Source organism: Gopherus flavomarginatus, chromosome 1 (assembly GCF_025201925.1).
Source record: "Gopherus flavomarginatus isolate rGopFla2 chromosome 1, rGopFla2.mat.asm, whole genome shotgun sequence".
Lineage (NCBI taxonomy): Eukaryota > Metazoa > Chordata > Testudines > Testudinidae > Gopherus > Gopherus flavomarginatus.
The window spans coordinates 333,151,456-333,175,591 of record NC_066617.1 but is presented as its reverse complement, the minus strand read 5'-3'; the positions used below and the strand labels follow the sequence as shown (position 1 = coordinate 333,175,591).

Sequence of the window (24,136 nt, the reverse complement as noted above, 5' to 3'; positions counted from 1 at the left end):
AGATAAAGCGAGTTAGGCTTATGTTTGTTTTCTTTATTTGCAAATGTGTATTTGGCTGAAAGGAGTTCAAATGTGTATTTGGCTGGGAGGAGTTCAAATTGGTATTTTGCTGAAAAGATTTTAATTTGTACTTGTATACTTACGCTGGGAGGGTGTTCCCAGTGTCTATAGCTGAAAGACTCTGTACCTATTCCGTCTTAAATTTACAAAGATAATTTTTACTGTTTTTTCTTTCTTTAATTAAAAGCTTTTCTTGTTTAAGAACCTAATTATTTTTTTATTCTGGTGAGACCCCAGGGGACGGGGTCTGGATTCACCAGGGAATTAGTGGGGAGAAAGGAGGCAAAAGGGAGAGAGAGGCTGATTTCTCTCTGTGCCAGGATTACTTTCTCTCAGGAAGAGTCTGGAAGGAGGAAAGAGAAGGAGGGAGGAAGGTGAATTGTCCTCTCTGTTTTGTGATTCAAGGAGTTTGAATCACACAGTGATCTTCCAGGGTAACCTAGGGAGGGGAAGCCTGGGAGAGGCAACGGTGAGGGAAAGGGTTTACTTTCCTTGTGTTAAGATCCAGAGGGTCTGGGTCTTGGGGGTCCGCGGGCAAGGTTTTGGGGGGACCAGAGTGTATCAGGCACTGAAATTCCTGGTTGGTGGCAGCTCTACAGGTTCTAAGCTGGTAATTGAGCTTAGAGGAATTCATGCTGGTACCCCATCTTTTGGACGCTAAGGCTCAAAGTGGGGAATTGTACCATGACATCCTATGACAAAACTTCTGTTTTATTTAATCATTTTCTTACTGTGTTTAAGTAAATGAAATAAGACAGTATCAATTTATTTGAAACTTCAAATGATAAAACACCTTACTGTAAAGTTTTATATGTAACAAAGTATCAGTTATTTCATTTGGAAGTTAGCTGCTCATGAAGAATTATCTTAATTCAGAATGAAAATCTTCCTGTTCATGACTTTTTGGGAGGGGATGAGTCGGGGTGTGTGTGTAGGGGAGGCTGTTAAAAGCTTGCAGATGAACCTGACATCTGGGAGCAGTGCAGTACCACTTTGATACCTTATTTTAGGGTATTACACGCCACTAAAATTTAGTCATTCTACATTCTGTATTTAGCTTACTGTTCGAAATATTTTTAAATTTAAAGTTTAACTGTTCTGTTCTATTCTTTTTAAAGAACTTTCTAACCACAGTGGCTATTCTTTTGGAAGCTGGGGTTTATCTTAATGTCCAGCAGAGCAATGGTGAAACTGCTTTAATGAAGGTAAATGCAGTTTGTCCTGACATTGTTTGATATCGTCTGATATTCAGTATTTTAGCAAACATAGGAGGATGACAGTGTGGTATGTACAGGTATGTCTGTGGCCAGGTCTGTTTCCATGGTCTTCTTTCTCAAACCACATTTTAGGCTTTAAATATAGGACGAAGATCTACTGTTTGTGTCAAAGCCCTCAGACCACTGTCATTAGTGCAGTAATCTTTGTCAGTGTATTAATGCATCTTTTTACTAAATGGAAAAGCTTATGATAATGCAACACTAAAGTTGCATGTAATCCCAAAATACATGTTTAATCTGCACAGAGGTTTAACTGCAGGTTGGTTTCCCTCTTCATTTCCCAGATCAAGAGAATGTGAGTTAAGAATTGCAGACCAATCTGGTTCCTCAGCAGGAAGGCAAAAACTTCAAAAAGTGAGAGATGCCTCCACACCCAATTATTTTTGCCTTCAGGTGATAACCCAGAGTAGGCTTTTCCTAGACTTGTTTTCTAGCAAGAGAAGGTCGGTCAGTGTTATAATGGGGAAATGCTGAGACCTTGAATGTTCCTGGGAAGAACAGGGTTGGTGAGGTAATGTCTTTTATTGTGCCAACTTATATTAGCAAGAGAGACAAGCTTTCAAGACACACTCTTCTTCAGATCTGGGAAAGGTAGGTACTTCCAGATTCACAGCAAAATGCAAGGAGAAAGAAGTTGTTTAGTGTAAGTAGCAAGCACATATTGTAAGGGACCGCTCAAGGTAGAGTGGCCCATTAACCTCTCTGTAGCCATAAGACAAAAAGAGTGCTAGTAAGCCATAAATTCAGTCTTTCTGTTCAGTTAATGATTTTTAGTGTCTAGCAGAGTAATGAATTTAAGCTCTCAGGCTTGTCTTTTGAAAGTGCTGTGCAGGTTTCCTTTGAGTGTGATATTGTTCTACTTTGCATGTTGCTGTGATGCTGGGAGTATCTTTCCCAGGCCTGAAGAAGAGCTCTGTGTGATTTGGAAGCTTCTCTTGCTCACCAGCAGAAGTTGGTCCAACAAAAGATACTACCTCCCCCATCTTCTCTCTCCAATATCCTGGGACTGACGTGGCTACAGCTATGCTGCATACAACCTGGGAAGAACGGTCAGACAGGTTGACTGTATTTAGTATTCTGTCCAGTGACCCATTACATGAGCTTTCGCAAGGAATTCCATATGTTGAATTTCTCATACTAAGGTTAGATTGTTCATGGTAAGTGAAATGCATCACTTTTGTGTACAGCATAATCTATTTAGAAGGAATCATAAAGAATATGGCTGCCATGTATAATAGGTTTATAAGTAGGAGACTTGTCATTAAAATATGAAATTAACATCCAGAAAGAATTAAAAGTACTGGAGTGTAATCTGTAAATATTATGATTGAGTTCAATTTTATGACTCCTCAATTAGTTTTTAAAATACTGATTCTGCTGTGATTCAGTTCTCATTACGAAGTATTTTGCTACTTCACACGTGTGTGTGTTTGTTTTTTCATGTGTAGGCTTGTAAGAGAGGGAACTCTGACATTGTACGACTTATGATTGAAAGTGGAGCAGATTGTAACATTTTGTCAAAGCATCAGAACAGTGCACTGCATTTTGCTAAACAATGTAATAACGTACTGGTGTATGACCTGCTCAAGAGTCACTTGGAAACGTAAGTAGTCTGTGTAGTTCTTTATTGTCTGAAACTTCAGATGTGCGTCATGATTTTGGCTTAAGTCACTGTGAAGAAAGTCAGAGAAATGCTAAGAAAAAAATGCAAGTTTCTCCTTGGCAGAAGAAATAAATTAAACAGTACCAAAATCACGTAGAGATTGGTAACCCAACCATTTTTTGGAAACATTGAATAAAAGTACAGAATGAGGAGGCAACTGACAAGCAGCATGGGCTAATGTATTTCACTTTATAAAAATGTGCCTGTGCAGTGCTTTGGGGGCACTGTTATTTAATAGCACCCACAGTAGTTATTGACACCTGCCCTTCTGTCTGCTTATTAGTTGACTAATATCTTGTAGCACTGCTAGGTAGAGGGGAAGAAACAATTAAAACTAAACAAATAGACCAATATCAAGCAAACTAGGCCCTTCCAAATCCTCAAAGTCCTTCAGATCCAGAACTCACTATTTTCCCTCTAGGCCTCATGATAAAACCAGAGGTTTTAGTTTGAGTTCTGGAGATAATCTCAACTACCACAGACAGGGAGAGGGTAATCACTGAATAGGAATAATTTAAAGCTTTTAATTCAAACCAGCGTCTATAAAGTTGAGAACCAGGAACCCCAGAGTTCTAATTCCACCCCTGACCTGGGTTAAGTCATTTAACCCTGTCGGTTTCAAGATTCCCTGTTTAACGTGAGTGTTTAAAACCTACTTGTAAAGGTCTAAAATGCTAAATATTATTGACAGATGCTTTCTTTCCCTTGGAAAGTTTGGTTGTCTGCTGCTAGTAGAAAGGCTTTGTCTGACTCCCTCATCACAGTCACTGCACAAATCAGCTCTTCAGTGGGAGTCTTCTCTCTCTCAAATTGAATTTTTACTCCACATGAATTGGGAACTGTCTGTTCTCACATGCAGCAGCATCATCAGTAAAACTGCAAATCAGCCTGGCTGCAAGCAAAGTGCTAATCAGCACATTAGCACTGCTGGTAGAGATGCTGTCTCTGCCTGGCCATTAAGTTATTCTGAGGGGGCTGAGTATTTCCTGTTGTTGGAATTTTGTTTCTGTATTGGAGAACTTTCCAGAACTGTTGCGAATTTGAATTTTTTGAAGATTCTGCGGTGTACCTGTCTGAAGCTCATTGTGGTATTTAACATCTGCAGATGAGACATAAATAAGCAAATCTCACAACCAAACTAGATTTCTGATAAAATTTGATAGCAGCTCTTCATTTCCAGGAATTGGGATATCTCCTCTTAAATGTAAAGCAGGTTGTATTATCTTTTGGAATTAGGAATCCTAAATCTTGCCATCTAGAATCCTTCTGTGCTTCACTAACTGGTACATCTGTTACTGATAGTAATCTTTGTACAGTGATAGGATCCTTATCTGGAAGGGAATACAGTTGGTCTAATTCTACTATAAGCATCATTTGTTTGCTTATTTAGGCTCTCAAGAGTAGCAGAAGATGCAATTAGGGATTACTTTGAAGCTCGTCTTGCCTTGCTGGAGCCTGTCTTTCCTATTGCATGTCACCGTCTCTGTGAAGGACCAGATTTTTCTATGGATTTCAACTATAAACCCCCACAGAATGTGCCAGAAGGTATGATTAGAATCTGTTTCTGATTTGCAGTTAAAACAATGTATGGTATTACACAACGCTAATTTAACTATGAATTCCATCTTTTCAGAAACTTCCCCTTATTTCATTGGTTATTTTTTTTTGAAGCAAACATCCTCCCTACTTCATTCCTTTTGGTCTTATAACTCGTTATTTTTCGAGGCCTTCCTTCTACTTGTTAGTCGGAGTCTTTGTTTACAACATACATTCTTCTTAGAGTGCCATTCCACATTAGGTGCATGCGCGCCACGTGCATGAGCATCAAAGTTTTCCTTTTGTGGTACCTGTCAGACCTCCGGAGCCCCCACCTAAGTGGCACCGCTGCGCTGTGCATTTGTATCCTCGCTGGTCTGACACCCTCCAGTTCTTTCTTACCGTCCGTGGCGGCGTTGGAACAACCTCCTGCGAGAAGCAGTCCCTTAGCTTTAGAGTACTTAATTGCTATCAGTTCATTAGCATTCCCTTGTTGTGGACACTTAATGGATTAGGTGTTTGAAGGCTTCCAGCACCCACCCCGGGCCGCGGGGCATGCTGCAGGCCCATGGGTTTAAGGCTTGCACCACGTGCTGCAAGCCTATACCAGTTAGTGACCCCCCATGACTCCAGTCTATGTTGCATGGGGGAAGCGCACCAAACAGACAGATGTAAGATTTGCAAGGCGTTTGAGCGTAGAACAAAGAAAGAGAGAGACTTTCATTTGAAGCAGTTGTTGATGGAGGCTGCGCTGCAGCCATCGGGGCCAGAGCGCCTGACCCCGGCTCCAGCCTCCTCGATGTGGAGTGCCCCAGAGTTGGCAAGAGACCCGGTGCAGGATAAGCATTGCAAGCCATCAGCCTCAGAGCAAAGTAGGCCCCGGCACCACTCAGCCTTCCCAGTGTGGCCCAAGGCTAAACCAAAGGAAGGGCGCGGACTTTCCCCCAAAGGAAACCAGCGCCATCTAAGGGCCTGGGCACCAGAAAGAGCATGATGGATGCTGTATTGGCACCAGTGGCACCGGTGCCACAAGTCCCACTCAGTCCAGCCCCAAGTGAACTCAGTGAGGACGACGGGCTCGAGGGAGTAATAGATCAGCCCTCCACGCCTGACACCTTTGAGGTGGCGAAGGATCTCCTTTGGGTTGTCGGTGGTGAGCCCCTTCCCAACCAGGAAGAAGCCTTGAGCACCTGGGCCCGATGTGCCATCAAGGGGAAAGCCGGCAATGGTGCACCTTTCGAGGACACCATCCCGGCATTGCTCCCAGCATTGGTCCCGGTTGAGCTCTGAGTCTGTGGACTCTGTTACCCCTGATGCAGAGGGAAGTCTCGGTACTGGAGGCAAGTCAGTGCACAGGGTTAGTGCAAGGGACCTGACACTCTCTGGCACCCCCCAAAGACTGGTACCAGGAGAAGCTGAGCTGGTCATCGCCAAAGGCTTCCAGAAGTCCCCGGTCCAGGTCTCAGGAGCACCGGTCCTGGTCCCGTGAGCAGCAGTACCGGTCCCGTTCCCAATCGGCGAGAAGCCATTCATTAACCTCCCGCCGGCACATATCGATGGCACCTCCGTGGCCTTCACGTTCGGCGTCACCCGAGTCTGGCACCGACTCGGGCCGATACAGTTACCCACACCGGGCATCGGATAACAGAGAACACCAGGCTGGGTGGCAGCCCCAGTGGGGACTGCCAAGACACTGGCCCTCCTGGACCCCAGAACCAGTGGTAGGGGGCTCCCTCCAGGGCCAGCTATTCAGTGCACCGGTCCTGGTCCCTGCACCGATGCTCCTCCACACAGGAAGCTACGGCGTTCAGACCGTCTGCACTGTCGCTGGGTGAGAGACTGGAGAGACTGGCACAGAGTCCGGTGCTGCCCCAAGGTCAGCGGTCCTGGCCCAAGCCAGAAGACCCTCCTGTGGGGGAAGGGGACCACCAGGAGGAAGCTGAGCAGCTGCTGACCTCCTCGTCATCCCCAGATGACGCAGTAGCAGGCACAGCAGTATCAAGGCCTCTGCCAATAGACCACAGAGGCCATCAAGAGCTACTGCATGAGGTTGCTCATAACTTGAGGTTGCAGGCCAAGAAGACAGTAGAGCAGGAGGACCCTGTGGTGGACATCCTGAGCCCAGAAGGTCCATCCGGAATAGCGCTTCCGCTCATTAAGACCATACAGTCGAACTATAAGACGATATGGCAGACCCCGGCCTCCAGTGCTCCAACAGCCAAAGGTGTGGAATGCAAGTACTTCACCCAGTCAAATGGGTACAACTTCTTGTTTTGCTACCCACACCCATGTTCTCTGGTAGTCTCGGCGGTAAACGAAAAAGAGTGCCATGGGCAGGTCCTGGCACCCAAGGCCAAGGAAGCAAAGCACCTGGACCTCTTTGGCGGGAAAGTGTATTCCTCAGGGAGCCTCCAGTTGAGGATTTCTAACCAGCAGGCCATCCTCAACAGGCATAACTTCAACTCCTGGGTGGCAGTGGTGAAATTGAAGGACAACCTCCTGCAGGGTTCCCAGCAGGAGTTCACAGCGCTGGTGGACAAAGGCAAGTCCATAGCGAAGACCTCTCTCCAGACATCCTTGGATTCAGCAGATGTGACAGCCAGGACAGTCGTGTCTGGCATGGGATGCGACACTCGGCATGGCTTCAGGAGTCAGGTCTGCCACCTGAGGTCCAGAATTCGCTCCAGGACCTCCCCTTTGAAGGGTCCAGGCTCTTTTCGGACCAGACGGACGCAAAGCTACATAGCCTCAAGGACTCGAGGGCTACATTCAGATCGCTGGGTATGCATACCCCGGCGACTCAAAGGAAGCCCTTCAAGCCGCAGCTTCCTCTTCAGCATCACTATCAGCCTCGTCCTAGGCACGAGCCCTACCGCAGGCAAAGCAAGGATAACAGGAAGCAACGTAATAATAACAATAATTATTGCTCCAATAGGCCGGGCCAAAACCAAGGCCAACATAAGTCCCAGCGGGGCCCTAAACCAGGCTTTTGAAGGTGCACTCAAGGACAACGTACCAAACCAACCGCCGGATCCATCCGCTTGTTTCCTGAACCGCCTGTCCCGTTTCTCCTGTGCATGGTCCAGCATTATGTTGGACTGTTGGGCGTTATGCACGGTGTGAAACAGATACCTGCTGCAGTTCTCCTCCTTGCCTACCCCCCATCCCTCTTCAGGGACCCCTCTCACGAGCACCTCCTGGAAAAGGAGGTTCGCATGCTCTTAGACGTGGGGGCTGTAGAGATGGTACTGAAAGACCTAAAGGAGAAAGGGTTCTACTCCCGATACTTCCTCATTCCCAAGGCCAAAGGAGACCTTCGACCCATTCTAGACCTATGCGGGCTCAACAAGTTCCTGGTCCAGGCCCGGTTCCGCATGGTATCTCTGGGCACCATCATCCCCTCCCTGGATCCAAGAGACTGGTACGCTGCCCTCAGCATGAAGGATGCATACTTTCATATCGCCATCCACCCAGTGCATCACCGATTCCTGCGTTTCACAGTGAACCAGGAACATTACCAGTTCATGCTTCTCCCGTTTGGCCTAGCTGCGGCCACAGGGGTGTTCACAAAATGCGTGGCGGTAGTGGTGGCCTTCTTACAGAGGCAGAGGATTCGAGTTTACCCATACCTTGACGACTGGCTCCTGGCAGGCCAGTCCAAAGAGGAGGTTCAGTCCCACATACAGATGGCCCTGAGACTATTCTGCACACTGGGGCTCCTGGTCAACATCCCTAAATCCACCCTCATTCCAATGCAGAAGGTGGAATTCATAGGGGTGGTCCTAGATGCAGTACAGGCAAAGGCAAACCTCCCAGTATCGGAATTCCTGGCCATCCAGCAGGCAGTGACCTCCCTGTGCCAGTTTCCCACTACGACGGCCAGATGCTGTCTGAGGCTGCTGGGCCACATGGCAGCATGCACGCATGTGGTCAAGCTCAAAACTCAGTACGCTGCAGGCTTGGCTTGCCCATGTATACTGCCCAGGCAGGGACCTCCTGGACTTGGTAGTGACAGCCCCGGGGGACGTGCAAGACTCCTCACGGTGGTGGCGGTCCCAGACAGTGGTTTGCAAAGGCTTCCCCTTTGTTACACAACAGCTGGACCTTACGCTTGTGATGGACGCGTCAGACCTCGGATGGGGTGCTCACCTAAGGGATCTCAGGACTAAGGGCTTGTGGTCCGGAGCAGAGTGGTCGCTCTATATCAATGTGAAGGAGCTCAGGGTGGTTCGTTTAGCCTGCCAGACCTTTCACGCCACTTTGAGTTGTCACAGCATGACAGTTCTGACGGACAACGCGACCGCCATGTTTTATATAAACAAGCAGGGCGGAGGCCATTCCTTGCCGCTCTGCCACGAGGCTCTCCTCCTCTGGAACTTTTGCATAGCCCACACCAGCCACCTTGAGGCATTTGGTTCACCTCACTCCTGGAGCTGTCAGTGGAAGCCCCGGTAACCCTGCCCCTGCACCAGGACTTCATCATGCAGGACGGAGGGTAGCTCCTCCACCCCGACCTGCAATCACTGCATCTGACAGCATGGAAGCTCTGTGGCTGAATGCTTTGGAGAGCCAGTGCTCCCTTCCTGTACAGTAGGTTCGACTTGGTAGTAGGAAGCCCTCTACCAGGGCGACTTACCTGGCCAAGTGGAAGAGGTTCTCGTGCTGGTATGGGCCCCAACAGGTTCAGCCATGCCAGGCTCCAGTGCCTACCATTCTAGAGTATCAACTGCACCTCAAGCAGCAGGGGCTGGTCCCATCCTTGATCAGGGTACATCTGGCAGCCATTTCCACCTTCCACCCGGGGTTTTCAGGCGGCTCAGTGTTCTCCCACCCAATGTTGGGGGAGGTTCCTTAAAGGGCTAGAGCAGGTGTTCCCTTACTCACACCTCCCAGTCCCTCCATGGATTCTCAACTTAGTCCTTTCTAAGCTCATGGGGCCCCCGTTTGAGCCCCTCACTACCTGCTTCCTCCTCCACCTTTCCTGGAAGATGGCTCTCCTAGTGGCCATCACCTCAGCCAGAAGGGTATCTGAGCTGAGGGCACTCACCTTGGAGCCACAATATACAGTGTTTTATAAAGACAAGGTGCAGCTCCATCTGCACCCCAAGTTCCTCCCACAGGTGGTCTCACAATTCCATCTAGGCCAGGACATTTGTCTGCCAGTGTTTTTTTTCCCAAACCCCATGTGGACCTGAGTCACTGCAGCCTGCACACCCTGGATGTCCGTCGAGCGTTGGCATTCTACTTGGAGTGCACCAAGCCCTTTTGTAAATCCACGCAGCTGTTCAAGGCCGTGGCTGAGAGGATGAGAGGCCTCCTGGTGTTGGCTCAGCGAATCTCCTCATGGATTACAGACTGCATTTGGGCGTGTTATGACCTCGCAAGTGATCCGGCCCTGGCGGTCACGGCCCACTCGACCAGGGCGCAAGCAGCTTCAGCGGCCTTCCTGGCACAAGTCCCAATCCAGGAGATCCGCAGAGCAGCCACCTGGTCATTGGTGCATACCTTCATGACCCACTACGCTGCCAACCAGCAGGCCCAAGAGGACGCGGCAGTTGGCGGGGCTGTCCTCCAGTCAATTGTTCCGTGACTCCTACCCTCCTTCAAAGGTAAGTTTGTAATTCACCTAATGTGGAATGGACGTGAACAAGCACTCGAAGAAGAAAAAACAGTTACCTACCTTTCGTAACTGTTGTTCTTCGAGATGTGTTGTTCACGTCCATTCCACCACCCACCCTCCTACCCCTCTGTCGGAGTCGCTGGCAAGAAGGAACTGGAAGGGGTCGGGATGGGTACCACTAAGGGAAAAGTTTCCAATGCATGTGCATGCGGCACGCGCACACCTAATGTGGAATGGATGTGAACAACACATCTCGAAGAACAACCATTACAAAAAGGTAGGTAAGCGTTTTTTCCTGTTACCAGACTTAAGCTAACTTTAATGTCATATTTATCCTACACCTTGCTCCAATGACGAAGGCAGTCGTCCTGCAATGAGCTTGCTTTCCATTGGCTTGAGAGTCTAGAATCTTTGTGGTTCTGAACAGCAACACTACTGCTTTGGTGATGCATAACCAGTCCATAAAGTTTAGTATTTGTCAATATTTTGCCAACATCAAAAACCAAAATGGCGATCTTATAATAATGTACAGTGTAGTAGTGTGAAGTTCTGTTTTATTTAAAAACAAAAACCACAATACCCTCCATCTAAAAGAGGATTTAGTCAAGGGTACAGTGGACCTAGTTTTAGGTCAGCTTGGGTAGGGAGGTGTAACTTTTTTAAGTCATAAACCTTCTAATTTCAGATCACGTGTTCTTTATGAAATTGGTCAAATTATCTTCTCTTTAGGATCTGGAATTCTTCTATTTGTTTTCCATTCAAACTTCTTTGGCAAAGAAGTCATTGCTCGGCTCTGTGGACCATGCAGTGTACAAGCAGTGGTTTTAAATGATAAATTCCAGCTTCCTGTATTTTTGGTAAGTATTGTCCATTTAAGTAGTTAATCTGCTTTTATAGCATCTCTACAAAAAACAAAACTTGTAATCTGTGTAGTTTCAAGGGATTTGAATTGTACTTCAGTCCCAGCATGTTTCTTGTGACAGGCCTTTTAATATAGTAAATTGCAGAGGTTTCTTTGTTTAAAAAAAAAAAAATCTGTTGAAAGATCTATAGAGAAACTACAGAGAAAAATAGGAATATTTAATAGCCACTTCTAGTCTTCAAGGCTAGTGAAGATCAAGGTATCGGAGGTGAAACACTGTCAGTAGGGAGTTGAGCAGGAAATGGGCATATTGTCAATCTTAGTGACATGAGAATTTCAAAAGCTCAAGAATCCTAGTCTCTTAGCCATGAAAGAACTAAGTCTGAGTTAAACTGCTTTGCATTAAGTATACCATCCTGAAATTTGTAGTAATTAAACTTGGATTCCTTAGTTTATTTTTTCATTAGTGCTTCAATATAATCACATTCCCTAGTTCTGTTTCTTCACAGAGAATGATGTACTTACACCAAAGGGCTTAATTAATGTTGTCTCAGAACTATCTTTCCAAAAATACTCTTGTAGCTATGCTCAGTGGTTTGAGCATTGGCCTGCTAAACCCAAGATTCTGAGTTCAATCCCTGAGGGGGCCATTTAGGGATCTGAGGTAAAAAATTGTCTGGAGATTAGTCCTGCTTTGAGCAGGGGGTTGGACTAGATGACCTCCTGAGGTCCCTTCCAACTCTGTGATTCTATGGATGAGATGTTCTTAACCCCAATCTCTCAGTGCTTCTGCATTTCACCTCAAAGTGCCCAGAGAAGTGTTTGCCACACACCAACACTAACTTATTGTAATTTTTTCTTTTAGGATAGTCACTTTATTTATTCCTTCAGTCCTGTTACAGGCCTTAACAAGCTTTTTATACGGTTGACAGAAGCGCCTACTGCCAAGGTGAGACCTGCTTACCTGTGCGATTTTATTTTGACAGAAGTTTCAGTGTCTTTCTTTTCCAGGAGTCTCTACTTCAAATTATAGGCCTGACCTATAAATGTAAAATTATTTAAAGTGTTCCTCATTTCCTTCCCTTCAGTTCAGTTGACAACCTTTTTCAGCCCGTCCCATTCTATCTGTTATGTTGCCAAAAGTCACTTAGGGTCACCGCTGATGAGATTCACTTTGAAGATGGAAATATTTCCGTCATGAATAAACAATAGCCAGAGTAATTCATACGCCAGAATGAAGTGCTTAAATTGCAGTAGGACTAAATATTGCAAATGTTGTTTACTAGGTCAGTAATAGAGAGCAAGTAAAGGTAGAAGCTACTGGGTATGCACTGAATGACATTGTGGGCACAGAGCAACTACCAGCCATCTTTTGTTAAACCTGTGCAACTGGTGTCAGTGCCGTGGAGAGTTCAGAAGCAGTTACCGAGAGCCTGCATTGAAGTGGGGTGTGTGTGTGTGTGTGTGTGCAGTTTGCTTTTTAGAAGTGTAGAAAGTCTCTGCCAGATGGTTCCTGCAATGGTCACAACAGTCACCACAAGAGTAAGGATAGGTTGATCCTGTCCTAAAAACACTTCTGGGAGGAGCTGTGGTTCTTATTCTCTCTAGCACTACAGAGTAATGAGGTTTCTCCTGTATTTAATTATGCTGCCTATCAAATACATCAGCATTTCATCCAAAAAGCTTTTCTAAAAACTTGATTGCTGCCTAACATGATAAAGGGAGGTAATTCTATTGAAGCTCCTAGTCAAGGTTTGGAGTACGTTAATTTACAAGTTTGTTTGCTGTATGAACGGAGGATGCTTAAGGCACTTCAGAATATTGGTAAGTACTGTCCTTTGAATTTTGGTTTTCAAACTGTTCACTTTAGAATATGGGTCCAAGAAATTCTGATCCACCAAGTACATATTATATAAACTCCATTTTCTTCAGTTACTAGCAAGTTTCCTCCACCTCCCCTTTTACTCAGTACTTTTACCTTTGTGCAAGATATATGGATGGTCACTTGAAGCATTTTTTTTTCCTTCTTACAGGTAAAGTTGCTAATAGGGGCATACAGAGTGCAGTTGCAGTGACCTCATGAAGTTGCAAGGATAATTATCTCACTGAACTCTTTGAACATACTTCTGGTTCCTCCCTCCATTTAAAGATGGATACAGCAGTTTGGAACTTTTGGCACATCCACTATTCTCAGATTGTGTTCCCACTTTACCACATTTAATAAGGCAATCTGTATTTGAAAGTACCTGTTGGATAGCAGATGAATGTTCTACTCTAATTGGTGGGAAGGGGTTGTCAATTTTATTTTGTACAGGTGTAGATGTAAGTATTTGTGCCAATACCCGTAATTCCATTTTTTCTTTAATTTGTAGAGTGAGTCCAGACTGCATATTTCAGCTTTTCCACAATGTGGAATGGTGCATATAAGAGCTAGTTAAGAAAATTAGAAGAAATGTGTCTTTTTTAGTAATTATGAAGATCTTCATTTGTAAACAAAAATTTTCTACTTGTCTTAATGGTAATGTTTCTATGTAAAATGCAGAATTGTCATATTCTTGGAGCCGTAGGCAGAATTAACTTCAAAGTTGCTGCATTACAGACTTAACCTTGAGTTGCTAAGGGCTGCATTCTTAAGGGTCAATAAAGGAGATCTGTCATCAGTGGGACTTCATGACAAAAATAAGCTAGCAGTTACACTTAAACAATGGTTCCTTCAAGTAATGCCTAAGTATGTTCTGAAAGTATAGTTTATATTAAAGTTTAAAATCTACTTTTATACAATTGATAGTTTTACAGATAATCTTATCTTTCAGGTCTTCTTGTGTAGACATAGAGGAAAATAAATACATACCTACAATAAACTAGAAAACTTGTAATTACTTTCAGTTGCCAGACAATACTTTTGTACACAAAAGGATGCTCACAGGATTCAGACCCTCTCAACCCTTTGAAGTGGGATTTCATATATTGCCCTCTAATCCAGACATTAATTCATCAATGCAAAGAGCTGCTATCTTTTATTTAAATGACCTGTTTTATCAGATAACAGCATTTCTGTAATGGTTTTGTGTTGTTAAATACAAATGTAAAACTTCTGCATGAAGTATAAAACAATATTTTTGTTTGTAAATTAAACATCACTTTGAAAGGTAAAAATCCAGATTGTGCCTTTGCTGTTCTGGTTGCTATGTGTAATTTACATGCCGCTATGTGCCTATATTGTTACCAAAACTATTGTGGAAGGAATGCTTATTGTATTGGAGTGCTCACCATTAAAATGGTGCAACTGTACTATGTATCCTTTTTAAGAAGTATGATTTTATGTAACTTCAAACAGATTTAACTTCTGGTTCTGAAAGAGAAGCTGAGGGGTTTAACTTTTTTTAAAAACATGAAACCTTTTAGATACCAACTTACAATAGTTTTAATTAACTCACATGATTTCAGTCTTGTGGAATGTCACATTAAACTAAATAAAACTAGAATAGTGACACATGCCCTTTGCAAATATACATTCTACTTTGTATCAAAATAGCTGTTTATCCTTTTTTATTTAAACACTATGTATGGAAATTAACAAGTCTTTTCTGGGGGAGATGTAGCTACTCTGCACAAATTTTGTAATGTTAAATACCTCATTTTTTACTTCAACATAACAGATGATGTGTGGAAAGTGAACACCAGTTCAGGATCAAGTACAATCAACCGCATGCATTTCGGAATCTTGTATAAGTGCACTTTTCACATTACGTGAGTCACCTTGTTAGCAGTTTACTCATCTTAAACTCTGCTGTTGTGAAATAACCCCGAGTTTCAGAGAACTTGCTCCAATGGAAGTCAGCAGGAGATGGTCGACTATGGGGCTCCAGTGTGGATGGGTAACTTGGGGCAGGCTCTTTGCTCACTGCCACCTTCTTCATCGGCGAACTGTGTTTTTTAGCCCTCTTCTTAGGGACCAGCGACGAAGAATGGTGCTGGGTGGGCAATGGTGCCGGTGATGCACTTTGCGCTTATGTCGAGGTGCTGATCAACTTACGCTGGGCAGGATTCCATAAGGACAGCCCTGAGCCTGATATCCCTCTCCTTCTGGGTGCAAGGCGAAAAGTTCTTACAAATCTTGTACCTCTCTTTAATGTGTGCTTTCCCCAGGCACTTGAGGCAGCTGCCAGTGGGGTTGCTAATAGGCATAGGTGCGTTACAGGAATTGTAGGGCTTAAAGCCAGGGCTCTGTGTGTGTAGTGGGGGGGGGGGGGGACAATTAGCCCCAGGACCTGCTGGGGCCCCGTGAGCCCTGGCCCGGCGGCGGTCTGGGTCTTCGGCGGCATTGCTCCTGCTAAAAGTTTGCATTGATTTCAATAGGAACAGGATCTGTTCCTGAATCTCTCAATTTTCATACGTGTACTTGACTAGGGTAGTCATTTTTCAGTTAGTTTTACAATTCCGTATGTATGCATGGTACTTTCAACAAAACATGATGGATGTGCCAGAGTGCACTACACAGTGACATCTCTTTCATACTGAAACCGTCAATGATGGAGGTTGGAAGAATTCAAGAGCTGTGTGAGGACTGGAACAAAAGATCTTTGAATAGATTATCTTAAGCAGTCTTATTTTATAAACATAGTCACCATTTAGAAATGACTCTCTGTCCAGTGCAAGGTACATAAAACTAACCTAAAACATTTCCAGGAACAGCTGTTGCTGCTCTCCAAGTTACCATAGTCACTAATTTGCCAGTTTTTTGGGAGGGGGGAGGGAGGAGCATGGGGGGACAGAAATAATGAATGGATGCTTCTTTGAGTGCTGTCCCTTTGGGTGCTCCCTTTAGGTGTTCGTGTGCCCCCGTGCTCGTAGTAGGAGACTTTTAATAGCAATGCTGGTTGGGTTGCACATGCGTGGTCCCTACTTCGCGCTGCTGCAGGCAGTTAACCGATACTGTGGGACCAGCCCCCACTCAGTTCCTTCTCTACCGCCCTTGGCTAGGAGTCAGAGCAATCAGCAGCACCTCACTACTTTTTAGTTAAAGTCAGTTATTTAGTTTCCTTATTAGCAGCTAGTTAGCTTGTTTCCCTTTCCTTTTCTCCTTGGTTTAAAAAAAAAAAACAAAAACAACCACAAAACCCTCATGGCCAGGAACTTCAGAAAAACAGCCATTTTGAGGGCAAAAGCCCCCTCCCACGCCTCCAAAGGGAATGCCCGGTTTCCTGGGCTCTCAGCACCTTACCTCCAGGCTTGGAATGTCTGTCCCTGACAGCCACACTCAATGTGTTTGCTGCCTGTGTGTTAGTGCCTCTGATGCAGGTGCTAACAAAGTGTTGCCTTGCCTCAGGCTCACAGGCAGGGAGTGGAGAGGTCTCTCAGACCTGTCGGGGCATGAGACTTGGGACCCCACCCCTTTCCCCCGCACACACACACTTTGCCAGCTGCAGCTTCGGACAGGAGTGCTTTCTCCAACCCCACATTGAAGTCCCCTGCTGGGCATCACTCGAGGAAGCACCTGGGTCCCCACCACGGGGGGAAAACAAAACAAAAAGCCGGCCTGCAGATGATGATAGCACTGGCTGTGCTGTCAGCTCTGGGAGCTCCGGTGGCTGAGAGCTCCGGCACTGCTGCAGACAGAGACTTTGAAGCCCTAAGACTCCACGCCATAATCCACAGCTGCTCCGTGGGCAGGCATCCAGTGCTTGCACCGGCTGTGCTGTCAGCACCGGGAGCCGAGATGGTGGAAAACCCCAGTGCGGCTAGAACCAGAGAGATTACAAGAGCCGGCTCCAACACAGGCACTATGGGGAAATCAAAATCCCATGCCGCTGCACCGCATTTTATATTCATTCCGTGAGCAGGCATGCAATACCAGCACTGGGAGTCAAAGTAGTGGAAAATCCTGGCACTGCTCGAGCCAGAGACCCTACAAGAGCCGGCTTCGACACAGGCACTAAGGGGGAACCAAAACCCTGGCCTCCGCACCCGCAATCTACAAATGGCGGCGCGGCACTGCTACAAAAGGCGGCTTCTTCAAAGGCGCACCCAGCATGCATAGAGGTGCAGCCAGCAGTGCTGCCTTCCTGTCCGCAGCCCTGGCAGTGACAAGGAGGCAGCCCAGAGGCCAATCAAACCAGCACAGCAGCAGCAGTTCCTCAGAAAGAGGGTTCTGGTATTTGGCTCTGCCCCGATCCCCCTATTCGTGGTGCCAATATGAGAATGATACCCTTGGCACCAAGTCTCCCTGCATCCCCAACATCACTCTGTCCCGCTCATTATTTGTAGGAGGAAGATCAGGAAGAAAAGATGGTTACTCACCTTTGTAACTGTTGTTCTTCGAGATGATGTGTTGCTCATATCCATTCCAAGTAGGTGTGCGCGCACTGCGTGCACGTTTGTTGGAAGATTTTCTACCCTACCAACACCCAGTGGGTCGGCTGGGCGCCCCCTGGCGTGGCGCCGCTATGGCACCGAATATATACCCCTGCCGACCCGTCCGCTCCTCAGTTCCTTCTTGCTGGCTACTCCGACAGTGGGGAAGGAGGGCGGGTTTTGGAATGGATATGAGCAACACATCTCGAAGAACAACAGTTACAAAGGTGAGTAACCATCTTTTGTTCTTCGAGTGCTTGCTCATATCCATTCCAAGTAGGTGAATCCCAAGCCTTACCTAGGCGGTGGGGTCGGAGTGAGAAACTGCAGAATGCAAAACTGCTAAGCCGAAGGCTGCATCGTCTCTGGACTGCTGCACCAGGGCATAATGGGAAGTGAAGGTGTGTACTGAAGACCACGTAGCAGGTCGACATATCTCCTGAATAGGTACTTGAGCTAAGAAGGCAGTCGACGAGGCCTGGGCCCTGGTGGAATGTGTGGCAATATGACACGGAGAGGTATGAGCTAGCTCGTAGCAAGTGCGAATGCACGCAGTTACCCAGGACGAAATCCTCTGAGCGGAGACGGGCTGACCTTTCATCCGGTCTGCCACTGCAACAAAGAGTTGGGGCGTTTTGCGGAAGGTCCTTGTATGGTCAATATAGAAGGCGAGCGCCCTACGGATGTCGAGCGAATGTAACTGCTGCTCCCTACAAGATGTATGAGGTTTGGGAAAGAAGACCGGTAGGAATATGTCCTGATTGAGATGAAAAGTCGAGACTACTTTGGGGAGGAACGCCGGATGTGGGCGTAGCTGCACCTTGTCCTTGTGGAACACCGTGTATGGTAGGTCCACCATCAGAGCCCAAAGCTCAGAGACTCTCCTAGCTGATGTAATGGCTACAAGGAAGGCTGTTTTCCATGATAAATATAGGAGTGAGCAGGTTGTCAATGGCTCGAACGGGGGGAGCGTAAGTCTTGTCAGAACTAAATTGAGATCCCAGGAAGGGGCGGGGCGTCGCACTAAGGGGTATAGACGCTCCAGGCCTTTGAGGAACCTCGAGACCATAGGATGGGAGAAGACAGAGTAAGTACCCTCTCCGGGGTGGAAAGTAGAAATAGCTGTCAAGTGCACTTGCAGAGGTGAGATAGCGAGGCCTTGCTGCTTAGGTACCAGAGGTAGTCCAAAATGGTAGGGATAGGAACCTCCACAGGGGCAACATTCTGCGAGTAACACCAGCAGGAAAACCGTTTCCACTTGGCTAAGTAAGTAGACCGCATAGAAGGTTTCCTGCTACCCAGGAGTATCTCTTGCACTGGGGCAGAGCATCGTAACTCCGATTGGGTTAACCATGCACGAGCCACGCTGTTAGATGGAGGGATTGCAGGTCTGGGTGGAGAAGCCTGCCGTGGTACTGTGTTATCAGATCCTGATGAAGGGGTAGGGGGATTGGGTTGGCTATTGAGTGGTTCAGCAACGTGGTGTACCAGTGTTGTCGGGGCCACGCAGGGGCAATCAGGATCAGTCGAGCCCTGTCCCTGCGAAGCTTTACGAGAACCCTGTGCACCATCGGAAAAGGTGGAAAGGCGTAAAGCAGATGGTTCGCCCAAGAGATTAGGAAGGTGTCTGATATTGAGCCCAGGGCAAGGCCTTGGAAGGAGCAAAACCTCTGACACTTCCTGTTGTTGCAGGAAGCGAATAGGCCTATGTGGGGAAAGCCCCACTTCTGGAAGATGGAATGTACAATGTCCGGGCAGAGTGACCACTTGTGGGAGAGAGAGGATCTGCTGAGATGGTCTGCCAGAGTGTTCCGGACCCCTGGGAGGAAGGACGCTACAAGGTCTATAGAGTGGGCTATACAAAATTCCCACAGTTGGATCGCCTCCTGACAAAGGGGGGAGGATCGAGTCCCTCCCTGTTTGTTTATGTAGTGCATTGCTGTTGTGTTGTCCATGAGTACTAGTACACAACGGCTTTGCAGATGATGTTGGAATGTCTGGCATGCGAGGCGAACTGCTCTCAGATCGCGGACGTTTATGTGCAAGGCTAGTTCTTGAGATGACCAGAGGCCTTGCATGCGATGATGGCCTAGGTGTGCCCCCCAGCCGAGAGACGACGCGTCCGTCGTTAGGGACACTGAGGGGTGTCTCGGTTGGAACGGCATCCCTGCACACACCAGGGAAGGTGTTAGCCACCAGTTGAGGGAGCCTAAGACGCTCTCAGGAACGGTGACGATCATGTCTATAGCATCCCTGCCCGGGCGCTAAACTGAGGCAAGCCAGGTTTGAAGGGGACGCAGGCGTAGCTTGGCGTGCTTGGTTACAAAAGTGCACGCGGCCATGTGACCGAGAAGGCTGAGGCAGGTGCGGAAAAGTTTGGAGGCTTTCTATGACCGAAACTAGTGCCCGAAACCGGGGTAGTGGAAGGCAGGCTGTTGCGAGTGTGGAGTCTAGAATGGCCCTGATGAATTCTATTCTTTGAGTGGGCACTACAGTAGACTTCTTTAGATTGATCATCAGGCCCAACCGCTGGAATAGGTCCGTGATGATAGCAACATGCCTGGTAACTTGAACCTTGGAGGTCCTGCGAATAAGCCAGTCGTCTAAGTAAGGAAAAACGTGTATACGACGACGGCAGAGGAAGGCGGCCACTACAGCCATGCACTTTGTAAAGACATGCGGGGCGGTAGAGAGACCAGAAGGGAGGACCGCAAATTGAAAATGTTGGTTGCGCACCATAAACCGTAGGTACCGTCTGTGCGGAGGGTAAATGGCGATGTGAAAGTATGTGTCCTTTATGTTGAGAGCAGCGTACCAGTCTCCAGGATCCAAGGATGGGATGATGGTCCCCAGGGACATGATGCGGAACTTCAACCTCTTCAGAAAGATGTTGAGACGGCATAGGTCCAGGACGGGTCGGAGACCCCCTTTCGCCTTGGGGATTAGGAAATATCAAGAGTAAAACCCCTTGCCCTGAACTCCTCTAGTACCTCCTCTATAGCTCCGATGGAAAGGAGCGTACGAACCTCTTGCCAGAGGAATTGCTCGTGAGAGGGGTCCCTGAAGGAAAGGCGGTTGGAAAACTGAAGAGGATCCTGGGGAAGAACTGGTGCTCTGCTCTCGGGCGCACCTTCAAAAGTTCGGTTTTGGTCCCTCTGATGGTTTGGTGGGACCGTTATTCTGGCCCCTTTGGGAACCCGATTGCTGTCTGCAGTTCCCATGACCACACCTCCTGTTAAAGTCTTGTTGTGGTCTGCGCGGGGGGTAAGGGCGTTGAGGCTGGGTGCGGAAGGACCTCCGTTGGGTTTGCGGAGTATGCATCTGGAGGGAACGCATGATGACACAATTGTCTTTGAGACTCTGGAGTCTAGTGTCCGTTTTCTCAGAGAAAAGGCCCTGTCCATCAAAAGGGAGGTCCTGAACAGTGCGTTGCAGTTCAGGAGGTAGGCCTGATACCTGCAACCATGATATTCTCCGCATTGTAATCCCTGAGGCCACGGTTCTGGCTGCCGAATCAGCAGCGTCGAGTGAGGCCTGCAGAGAAGTCCGTGCCACTTTCTTCCCTTCCTCCAGAAGGGCTTGGAATTCCGGGCGGGAGTCCTGTGGGACCAGTTCAGCGAACTTACCCACCAATTGCCAGGTATTATAATTATACCTGCTGAGTAGAGCCTGTTGGTTAGCCACCCGTAGTTGGAGGCCTCCGGCGGAGTAAACTTTTCGCCCCAGTAGATCCATCCTTCTAGCCTCCCATGACTTTGGGGCAGGGGCTTGCTGGCCATGGCGCGCTCTCTCGTTCACAGATTGGATGACCAGAGAGCATGGAGGAGGATGGGTATATAAGTATTCATACCCTTTAGAGGGTACCATGTATTTCCTTTCCACGCCTCTGGCTGTGGGAGGGATAGATGCCGGGGATTGCCAAATGGTGTCTGCTTTGGCCTGGATGGAACGGATGAATGGTAGAGCCACCTGAGTTGGGGCATCTGCCGATAGTATGTCTATGACTGGGTCTTCCACCTCCGGGACGTCTTCCACCTCCGGGACCTCCTCCACCTGAAGGTTGATGTTTAACGCGACTCGCCGGAGAAGGTCCTGGTGGGCTCAGAGGTCGATCGGGGGTGGGCCCAATGTAGAAGTACCGGCTACTGCCTCGTCTGGCGAAGAGGAGGACGACAGACCCGGCACGGTTGGCTCATTGAGTGACTCCTCTTCTGGAGGAGCATTAGGGTCCTGGAACACCTGAGGATCCGGTGCAAGAGCCGAGTCATCCGTACCCGCTGGAGGAGGGCGGCTAACAGTGGCCTCTGGTGCTCGATGTTCCGATGGGGCGGAACGAGATGGAACCGTGGGTTCGCCTTGGGCCTGGTGATATGCCCAAGGCGTCCAGAAGGACCACTGAGGCACTTATTCCGTGCCCTGAGGCTCCTGGAGGACACGGCTCTGCGTTTCTGAATCTCCATGTACGACGCTATCAGCGTGCGAAGACTCAGATGGGTGCCGTGATGGCCATGGCGGAGCAGAGTGCACATGAGGAGGAGCCCTGTGCGTAGAGTATTGAACGTCATGCCTCACAGGAGAGCGGTACCGGGAGTCATACCGGTGCCGAGAGGTTGACCGGGACCTGCAACCGGCGCGGTGCTGGGAGGTCGACCGGGATCGTGAAGCTCTACGGTGGGAGTGGCTGCGGCGCGAATGGTGCCAGGAGCTGGACCACCGTCTGGAGTATCGGTCCGGAGAGTGGGATCTGGAATGGTACCGCGAGTACGACCGGTGCTGAGGAGGAGATCGGTACAGGGACTGTGAGCGGCGTCAAGATCGGGACCGGTGGCGAGATCGGGAGCGCTGGCAAGACCTCGATCTCGAGTGGCGCCTGCCTGCAGCGTCGATGGAAGGTGGCCTGACTTAAGGCAGGCTTCCCTGCTGACACAGTAACCCGCACCGGCGGTGCCGGGGGTTGGGGCAGGGTGGGCTCCGTTAGAGCAATGAGTTCCCTCGCTGTCGAAAAGGTCTCTGGCGTGGTGGGAACAATAAGCTCAACCTCGGCGTGTGCCGGGGAGCTGTCATGCACCGGACTCGACGGCTCTTGCCTGGCCGGAATCAACAGTGCTGAGATTGCCGGTGCCATGGCAGTTGTTGGTGCCGGGCGTCTTGGTTTTGGCTGCTGCTCAGACTGCGGTGTAGATATCGGAGCCGCAGGAGCTTTGGCCTTTTTGGCACGCAGGGAGAGGGAGTGGTGCCGGGCTGGTTTCTGGGCCGGTGACGGCTGGTGCCGGGGCAACTTGGCGGTGCCGGCGCTCTCCGGTGCTGATGAGGCACTTCTCCCCGGCCCAGACTGTGAGGCGCTTGGTGCCGAAGACGGAGTAGTAAGGGCCGCTTCCGTTAGGAGCTGCTTTAGACGAAAGTCCCGCTCCTTTTTTGTCCGCGGCTTGAAAGGCTTGTAAATCCGGCACTTATCTGTCAGATGGGATTCCCCCAGGCACTTTAGGCAGGAGTCGTGGGGGTCTCCCGTTGGCATCGGCCGCGGGCAGACCGAGCACGGTTTGAAGCCAGGTGAACCAGGCTTGGGCCTGGGCACCGGGAGAGGGGAAGGGGCTAATCCACAACCCTCTGAACTATATACACTTAACTAGGTTTACAAAGGTTATTAAAAGTGTTAACTACAACTATAAACTATAAAACTATATACACAATAGTACTAGAACGAGTGAATAGCTAGGGAAGTGGAGGTCAGCTAAGCCGCGCTCCACTGTTCCAACGACTGACACGGGCGGTAAGAAGGAACTGAGGAGCGGACATGTCGGCAGGGGTACGTATATATTCAGTGCCATAGCGGCGCCACGCCAGGGGGCGCCCAGCCGACCCACCGGGTGTTGCTAGGGTAGAAAATCTTCCGACGAACGTGCACGCGGCACGCGCACACCTACTTGGAATGGATATGAGCAAGCACTCGAAGAACAGGGAGCTATTCCCCCATCAACTCCTATCCATCAGGAGTCAGTCAACCCAGGCGTCTCTCCTGTGGCATATTATGCTGTCCCCAGGTATTTACAGTGGTATGTGGACCCCTCATGCAGCTCCCATCCCAATGGGTATACTGGACTCCATGGGTCGTATGCCCCACACAAGGGGGAGACTGCCTTCCACGGCCATACCCAGCACACAGTAATTCCCCACAGCTTCTGTACCAGCACCCTCAGTGTTATCAGGAGAAGAGGAGGAAGAACCTCTACCCCTGCAGGGGACATCACCTACCCACTTGCCATATTGTCCACAGAGGAGACCTTTATGCCTCCTTCCCTTAATATAGGGCATGATTTCAAACTGTTCCATGGCTTATTTGAGAGGATGGCCCTCTCTGGCCATCTCCCTTGAGGAGGTCCCTGTGATACAGCATGGGCTAGTGAATTTTTTTACATACATCTGCTTCATTTAAAATAAAAAGTGCCCTTCACATGACTGAGGCACTGATGGCCTCTGTAAGGGTCATTCTATGGAGTCCTGCGACTGCTCCTCCAGCCAGCGGAAGATCTGACAGGAGATGTGTACCACCAAAGGGCATCGACTTTGTATCTGGCACCTAATTTCTTAGTGATAGATGCTGTCCAGCGATGTGCCATGCAGTAGCCCTGAAACACAACTCATGGTAAAGACTGGAAAAGACTTGATCAGTTTTGGCAATAAGGCTTATTCCATGGCTACCCCTCACCTCTGCATAGCCAACTATGCAACATTACTAACAAAACTATACGAACGACACACAAATG

General features: G+C 48.2%; 1 protein-coding gene across 1 annotated transcript in view; it reads left to right on the top strand.

The window, feature by feature from the left end:
• The window catches only part of MPHOSPH8 (M-phase phosphoprotein 8), a 47,413-nt gene extending 32,863 nt beyond the window's left edge, over positions 1 to 14,550 (top strand). The window contains exons 9-14 of the mRNA XM_050936428.1: positions 1,179 to 1,265; positions 2,786 to 2,940; positions 4,391 to 4,545; positions 10,886 to 11,013; positions 11,884 to 11,967; positions 13,052 to 14,550. Of these exons, the coding sequence (XP_050792385.1) occupies positions 1,179 to 1,265; positions 2,786 to 2,940; positions 4,391 to 4,545; positions 10,886 to 11,013; positions 11,884 to 11,967; positions 13,052 to 13,093 (651 nt within the window). The 3' untranslated portion in view covers positions 13,094 to 14,550. The remainder of the gene's footprint in view (positions 1 to 1,178; positions 1,266 to 2,785; positions 2,941 to 4,390; positions 4,546 to 10,885; positions 11,014 to 11,883; positions 11,968 to 13,051) is intronic.
• Positions 14,551 to 24,136: the final 9,586 nt, after the last annotated feature.